Source organism: Xyrauchen texanus, chromosome 48 (assembly GCF_025860055.1).
Source record: "Xyrauchen texanus isolate HMW12.3.18 chromosome 48, RBS_HiC_50CHRs, whole genome shotgun sequence".
Classification (NCBI taxonomy): domain Eukaryota; kingdom Metazoa; phylum Chordata; class Actinopteri; order Cypriniformes; family Catostomidae; genus Xyrauchen; species Xyrauchen texanus.
In genome coordinates, this window is record NC_068323.1 from 15450136 (window position 1) to 15458974 (window position 8839).

The 8839-nt window shown below is 36.1% G+C and overlaps 1 protein-coding gene and 1 non-coding gene across 2 annotated transcripts in view; one reads left to right on the top strand and one right to left on the bottom strand.

Moving 5' to 3' along the window:
* The window catches only part of LOC127639693 (phospholipid phosphatase 2-like), a 29448-nt gene extending 25398 nt beyond the window's left edge, over positions 1–4050 (top strand). The window contains exon 6 of the mRNA XM_052121852.1: positions 321–4050. Coding sequence (XP_051977812.1) covers positions 321–473 — 153 coding nt within the window. The 3' untranslated portion in view covers positions 474–4050. The remainder of the gene's footprint in view (positions 1–320) is intronic.
* A 1700-nt stretch (positions 4051–5750) lies between these two features.
* On the bottom strand, positions 5751–5822 carry trnaq-uug (transfer RNA glutamine (anticodon UUG)). The gene has a single exon. It is a non-coding gene; the product is annotated as a tRNA-Gln (tRNA).
* Positions 5823–8839: the final 3017 nt, after the last annotated feature.

Genomic DNA, 8839 nt, shown 5'->3' on the forward strand with positions numbered 1-8839 from the left:
GATGCCATATGTGTGTTCATGTTGTGTGTCTTTTTGTTTAAGTTCTTATTAAATATTATTTTGACCATTCAGCCGGTTCCCGTTTAACCATGTTACAGTGTGGTTTCTGTTTGGTTTGGTATATAGTAACTGTAGAAGCCTCAAAGTTAAATTTTTGCTGCTTCGTGGCTCTCTTGCTTCTTGTCCTAAACATTACAGTAACGTTTAAATCTCAGCATTTTATATATGTATTATGGAAGGCTGGAAAATATCTGCCACATATGCCTCTCTGGCACCAAATATATGAGTCCTTGGAAAGTAATTTGTACTGTTTCATGCAGGTGCGATATGTGTCAGATTTCTTCAAGGTCCAACCTTTTCCTCAGTGCTCGAGTCCAGAGACGATGGAAAGTGATCTTGCAGAGCGGAAACCCAGCCTACACTTGGGAGAATCTGAGCACAATAACCATTACAGCTATTCTGGACCTGTGTGAGAGGAGTGGGCAAGATACTCACACTACATCTCCCACAAACCACTGGACTGATGGCAGGGGGTGGGACACGACAGCACATGCTCAAAATGTTTATGCATCACCAGCCTTATTGAGATAAAAGCTTCGGTGTCTCTTTCTGTCGTTTGCATGACAGAGAACTCTACATATTTAATCAATTTTTTAATCACAATGATTTTCTGAGGACCTCAATATTTTAAGGAACTGAATCTATTTTATAAGTTTAAGTTGGTATATTGAACCAGATTTTATATGAAGTGATGGATGGCATGTATATTCTTTATCGGAACTGTAAATCTTATCAAACTATAGCTTAAAATGGCACTTTGCTCTGTAGCTTAGCTTGCACTTCCCATATCATTTGACAAACCCAATAGAAATGGGTCATGAAAAGTCTGTCATAAATCACTGCTGCATGAGCAAGTTCTATCCTTTTAATAGTGGAGTCATTTGAATTTTTCATTATTATGCACCTAAATTGTGAGTAATCTGGCTTTTCTTCCAAACAGGGTGTGGACTGCAAACAATAGATAAAGAAATGTTTATATGATTTTGTTTCCCAATGTTTAAAAGTGAGATACCACTACAGCAGCTGTAAGCCTGTCATGCTCTCATTTTTTATTTTTGCATTTTTTTAAAAAAAACTAGCTTTATTGAACTTTTTACTTTGTGAATTTTTGTTTCCCAAATTCTTATTAAATGTTTGTAATAATAGTTTGATTGTTGGTTACAGACTTTGTTATAATTAAATGGGAGCAATTTAAAAAGCCAGTGACATAAAATTTGACCATTTCAGGTGTTCTATAATGACATTTATTAACGCTATTACACAAGAAATCGACATTGCTTCTGAATGTTCAGGTACCCTGAAATCGACCCCATTTTGGCATTTGTATGTCAATTCAGATGTGATCTCCTTTCAAACTACAAATGCAACTCACTTTTGGCTCCACCCTGTGGAATTTTCTCCCTGAAAATTGAACTCTCCTGTGCCCATGCGAGCCAACACTTCCAGCTTCGGCCATTGGGGGTAGTGGTTTGAATTTGAGCTGAAGGATGTACGACCTACGGTTGCTTAAGTTTCAGCCATGTTTGCTACAAGAAATTCTAGAGTCTCTTTTGATGCAATTTGCGCACTGGTGAAAAACATCAGCACAGCCATTTCATTTTTGCATATCCAGTTAGCATAATTTGATCAAGAAGTACTTTATCAATAATGAATGTACTTATGCAGGCATGAACAAACATTAACACATTCCACATTATAACTGTACTCAAATTGTTTCACATTCTGAAAAGATCATATCACCAGAAGTGGTTTTCAAACACGTATGATCGTATTAGGTTTGCATACTTTGTTTACTTTTGCAATGTTCTATTGGGTGCTTCAAGCACCGCAGTAGCCAAGCCTCTAAGGCTGATCATTTATTCATTGAAAGCTAAACAATATAACTACAAAATAAGTTAGTCATATAAAGTTTTTGCACTCCAAAATAATTCAGACCCTTTTAAAACGAGATGTACGGAATGTGGTTAGCTTATATCTTACAAGTTATTTTAAACTATAGTCAGTAATTCATCCTTCAGTTTTCTGTAAAATTGAAGGCTGAAAATGCTTATTTTTCTCCTTACAATGCCATGTCAAAGTTGAGGAATTGCAACAGGAATACAGTAAAACTGGTTGACTATATGTTATCATGCTTCTTACACAGCTACTTAAATAAATGTACATGAAATATAGATTTGAGTTTAAATTATTTCATTATGTGAGAAGAAAGACACCCAGAAAGACACTATATTAAACTTACACAGCTGTGTGTGGTAAATTGAATTATATATTTTATCTCCCATTATACAAAAGCATTTGACCACAGAATGCAACAATTGACTAATCAGAATCAAGTATTCCACAGAGCTGTATAATAACTGAAAATTAAATTAGTAGTGGTAATAAGATAATAATAAAATAAAAAAACAATTATAAGCATAATTTAGTGGGAAAGGGTGAATTTACGACTTAGAACCTTTGATAGCTCAATTAAACCCAAAATGAGATATGAGCCCACTTTTAACTGCAGGGGTTCTTTTTCACTTGGTTCACATTTTAGTCCTCTAAGAGGTTTGTAAAGTTCTAAAGGATTTCTTTAAAAAGAATCTAACTGTAAAAACAGTAGAAAAACCCAGTAGCTGCCACATATTTTGAGTCATCTTTAAAGTTCTTAGTGACACTTTAAAGAAGCAATCTTGTCACTACATGCAAAAAGAGTCTAATCTGCATATTGATGTCAGAGGTGGGACATTTTCAAAACACTTGATCTTCTTTGTGTTCCGACAGGTAGGTGTCTAGGCAAACCTTGGCCCACCCGCATTTAATTGAATGTACCCAATTTTTTAATTCTTTAGTAGTCTGAGAGCATGTGCTACTAGGCACTACAACCACTGGCCTTGGTGGTAACAACAGACTGATCACATTGCGAATTCGACAAAAGTTGGTCAAAATCTTGCTGCTAAAATTAGCCTATGCTTAACGAAATTCAAATTGCTGCCCCAATGGCCGAAGCTGGAAGTGTTGTTGAACGGATGGGCACGTGTGATCTCCAGTTTCCAGGTGAAATGTCCACAGAGTGGCATTAAAAGCAAGTTGTACATTTAGTTGTATATAAAGAAATATAGTCAACAGGAATGCATAATTAACTCTACCCCCTAACCCAAACCCCTATCCTACACTTAACCGTCAATGGCATAAAAATGCAATTTTAGAGCAAAATTACAAGCTAATAATCATGCTCACCAGTGTTTATATGAACACTATTACTTCCTGGTTCCCATGGGACCAGAACCCATATTTTATCTAAGGCCATTTCCTCTATCTAAATCTAGCAAAGTATTGTTGGCCAATTTTCTCTATTTAGCTTGTCACGTTGCACAACATCCCTGCTTCAGTTGTTTTCTACTCTCAATGACCCACACCCTTAAAATAGTGTTCAGTGCTGCAAAGCCATGTACACCTACAGGACCAGAATGGCACAATTACTGCTTCCATTTTAGTCCTGTTGGCCATTTAATTTCAGTATATGCTGGTCACATCCATTTTCTTTGATTGAATGCAACATATTTCTTCTTCAGACCTGCTTGATGTTCTCTAAAAGAGGCAGTTGTTTTACAATTTTTGTCTTTGTGTTTGACATGGATTAGTAATTAATCTATAATTAAAATAAAATGTAAAAGCTTCAATACTCATGTGCTCTCTAACAGTATTGAACTAGATTTTTTAATTTTCTAAACAAAATGAGTAGCTTTTAGCATGTTGCATTAAGGTTGATAGGGAGTTCTGGGTGGTTGCTAGGTAGTTGTTTACTGGGCCATGTCAAAAGAGCCAATCCCCAAGTCCCTGTTATTCTGGTCTCTAGAAATGGCTCAGGTCCTTCCATTAATGCATTTTTTTATCACCTGGTAAAAATGTTAAGATTTGAGGTAGCATTTATGTCTAAAACACAAACGTTGCAAGATTAATTATGTGTGGAATAACATTTAGGGTTCAAGGTTTGTTTTAAACTAAAAAGTGTGTATGTCATTTTCAGCCTTTTACTCTGAAAGAGGCTAATTAATGTAACACATTTCAGATTTTCCTCAAATAAACACAAACCATTGCTTAAAATAATAATTTAAATAAACTGAACTCACTGTTTGCCAGAAAAGGCTTCCTAATTTTGGGCCATGGCAATAGAAGTAATTTGGACTCAAATGTGGCATAGACTGGAAAATACTCCAGGAGTATCCAGCCCTCTGACTTGCATTCATTATGAAAAGCATAGACCTCTGGAGGCCCGAAGAGACAACGCTACACTTCTTTAAGTCAAGGGGTCACTGTTGCCTGGCTCCCGGCCATACCCACCACCGGGTGCATGGCTTTATATATTTATACTCGCTCACTGTTGCTGCTGTTCTCTGTGGCCCTGTGCGTACTTAATACACAACAGGCAAAACACATTGGTTGGTTGTAAATTTCGCGAGTGACTTTACAAGTCAAGGAGAATGTCCGTTTCCAATGCAGAGGTACAGTCAATTTTAACACCTTGGTTCTGGAATGAGAGGCATTCCTAAAGTGATGATGGACAGTTTCAGATGAGTGGTGATCAAGAATACACTAGAAGCAACAACGTCTACACGTTGCTTGGTGCAATAATAATATGCCAACATACATGAACACTGCAGCCAATTAAAGCTAATTTAAGAATGTTTTACTCATACAAAAATAACAACAACCCATTGACTATTAATTGAGTTAATCATATACAGTATACAAAATATGAAGTGCTTGGTGATGAGGTAGACCAGTATCCTTAATAAATTCAGAATTGTACACCTCCAAACAACAGTTTCTTAAGTTTTGAAGTGTGAAATTGCAAAAAGGAAATAATTTGCCTCGCAGAGGCTGTGTGATTGAATGAATATGAGAAATACCTCTTAGTCATATTTAGCTTAAATAGTGCTGCTTTGACAAGTCTTGCATTTCTTAATATGTGTCACTCCTATTAACATCTTATATCCATAATTTAAAAGCAGTAAAATTATACAACTTTGTAAAAACGTTCCTTATTTTTTTCCTCCAGTGGAGATTCATGTAATATGATATACTGACTCCTACTGGACATTTGAAGTAAAACACCTTAATTGTCACGTGACTTATTTCTGATAACCCCAGGTTGGTGAGAGTTTCTGTATCACGTTATGAATTATGCACACCTTACCTATGCCCAACAAAAGGAAACTGTAACGCTTTTTAAAAGTAGAATTATGTTTGCTGACATTACATTAATGTACAGCCATTCAAAAAGACATCGCCTAAATTAAGAATAGCATTATACCATACTGCTCGCACTATTTCTGTAGTACAATGTGAGTATACAAGAGAACACACTGTATGGCATACTATAGCATCCCATGCAATAACCATTTTTATTTCTGATATGATAACAATTAGAACAAAAATTAAGCATGCAATATAATGAGGCCATGAGACAATATTAGCATTATTATAGCATTCTGCATACTGATAAACATACTATTTATACTGTGTAGTATGTAGTAAGCATATTATGCTAGTTCCATTCTGAACATCAAATTGTCTACTCTACATTCTCTGTTGTCTTGGATCAAGTTCGCATAACAATTGTAGGCCTACATTACTCTGACTGTTTTCTTTCCAGTATATAATTTACAATAAGACACTATTTTACTAGAGAAAACGAAAACCCTAGGTTCTACCGAGATTTGAACTCGGATCGCTGGATTCAAAGTCCAGAGTGCTAACCATTACACCATAGAACCACATGCACACTTAATGCAATCATGTAGTATTAGTATATGCGATTACATTTAGTATATATTTAAATGTACACTACACATGTTTTATGAGTACATTGCTCACTGTTTCCTTTCTCCATTAGTGTGAGGGACGATAGAGCAGTTCCTATAATAAAGACATTCAACATGTCTGCATGTTCTTGTCGCTATGAAGGTTAAACGTCATTGATTATGTCGCGACTCGCTAGTAAAGACGAAAAGCACGCGACACCAGTAGGCTAAGATAACAGTGTTAAATTGTATAGCTCGCTTTTATCGTAATCAGAGCTCAAAATAAGGATGAACCAACCTTGCAAATCTACTCGGCAAACACAAACCAAACTGTGATGGTTGCAAGTACTCCCGCAGTCAACACGTTCACACTAAACGCCTCCGTGAATTGTGAATATTAATTTGACGCCCTCGGTGAGTAAATGGCAATACTGAGGTTGAACTGTAGGGGGCAGTCGGTGCTTGGGACACATTTCGAGTGTCGTCATTAGAGAGGCTGCGGTCTGTATTACTGTATGAACAAATTAAGACCTTTGCATTAATTAATACTTCTTTTTTTTTATCACAATCCCATACATATATATATAAAAAAATAAGATAATATATTTAAGATAATATTATCTAATATATGTTCATTTGTTTAACAGAATACAGTGAAAAATAAATACATGAAAAATAGCTACTTACTATTACTATTTTGTAAATATACCACTGATATGCAATGCAAATTATACAGGGGGCAAATCATTATACAGAAATATAATGGTCCGATATAGAAATATAATAAGGAATCTGTCTTTTCAGCATCCATTTTGTGACTGCTTGTTATAAAGGACTGACAGACAGCCAATAGCAGGAAAGATCCAGATCTAAGATTATATATAAGTACATACATATAGTCTTTGTATATATAGGCTAATATGGCTCCGGCTCATTTGAATGGTGTTTTTTCAGATATTTTTCCATGTGTGGGGTTGAAGCATTATTTTTGTTTTTATGACTCACAAGCTTTGGGTTTCTCTTAATTACGCTCAGAATAATTGGTCCGGAGGAATTTCTAAAGCCTGTGTATGGAGGTTTGATATCCTGTGTGGGTGCAAATGTGCTTGAATGTGTGTTAGAGTGTGTGTGTGTGTAGCTGCTGATGTGGGTCATTACCTCTTCTCTGGGGGAAGCAGGAATGAGGAGGGGGGATGGATGGATGGGGGAGAGATGGAGGATGGGTTCCCAAGGGAGGAGAATCCAATATATCAGCCTACCGTCTCCATGCTGACATGGGCTTATCTGTGAGGGGTGTGTGTGTGTGTGTGTGTGTGTGTGTGTGTGTGTGTGTAAAGGGGTATCACCACAACAGCATAGCCTTGTCTTGCTGTCAGTCACCACCGTACTGGCCAAGCAACATACTCACATGCCTCCATTGGGAGGCCACAGACCCTCATTACCATTCATCTATTATTTCTTCTATGCAAAATTCTGGCATGCTGATACAGCAGGCTGGCCTGTAAACAGTAATGGAGGTGCTCTGGTTTGTTTCTTTGTTGCATCATATTTTTTTTGCCCAAGCAAAGATATTCAGACACTTTCTTCTAGTCTTTTGCCTGCCGACTATGTAGTCGGCCATACGTTTATTTCACTTATATTCATTCTATTAACAAGTGCTTTCTTAGCAAGGTTGTGTTGCAAGTGCATATTTGGTGTTAATTACTTAAGCACGTAGTCAAGTTTCAAGACTAATCTCAAGTGCCACACCAAGAGCAACAAACATACAAATGTAAACAATCTCTCTCTTTCTCTGTCACTGAATTAATTTTGGTTTCTTTTCTAAATGTAGGTCTGTAATTGAAAAATACACATTTTGTGTTGGTGTTAAAGGAAAAGTGAATGGTTGCACACATTAAAACATATGCACGATATTCAGTGAATTACAATGTACATTTCGGTCTGTTGCTCAATCAAATCCATTACATGGCTTCAGAAGGCTTGAGCTGAGTCTCAAATTAAGCACTATACAGTATGCACTTACAATATACACTATGCACCCAGCAGTGTATGAATTTTAAAAATGTAGTATCATCCCAAAAGAAACACTTTACTTCTGTCAGCTGTTAAACAGCAAATGCGTTAAGTTTCAAACGATTGTGATGTGTTGCTGCTAGTTTTAGTGTGTTTTCCAACCTCAGTTAAACACTTGTATCTTAATTAGCATACATATTCACACAGCGTGGGGTGATGCTAAAGCATTCAACTTGGGACACACCTTTGGAATACAGCGCACTTCAAGTTAATAGACAGCTTTTACAGTCTTTTGGAACTTGACAGCCCCCACTTGATCTGCTATAGAGCACAACATAAATCCAATTCCTTTTTTCCATAGAGGAATTGATTTTTAAAGATTACTTATAAACATTTAAAGACAGCCTACAGTGATCTCTGAGGTTGTTAATCAATGGTGTATGCTTCTGTTAAAGCCATCAGTCCAATTATTTGAACTTAATTTTTTATAGCAGAATTCTTGGTAAAAAACGACCAATCCATGATCTTAATGAGAAACGATCCACCAATCAGAGAATTGTGGCCAACAAAGCACACAAAAAGAGCTCTGCAGCAATTGAGTTTGGTCTCCCTACACTCCTAAACTACTGATATAGTTTTATATATCAGAATATTTTGCACTAAAATGTAAATATATTGTTGCTACACTTATAATCGATAACTTCAAATAAATAGTTTTACATATATCTTAAATTTTTTTATTCAATTACATCATTCACAATGCTTGTGATTGTATGTTCAACAGATTGTAGTTCTTTCCCTCCAAGATGATAAGTACACAGTCTTGTACCTTTTGATTTTCAAATATTTTTTTGCATCAAATCAAAAGGTGATAATTTTTTGATCCTCCTCAGAACTGGTTGGTTTGGTTTATCCCTTAGAACGCTTTTATGAAGGACTTTATGAAATCCTTATGGAAGAAATTAATTAGAAAAATA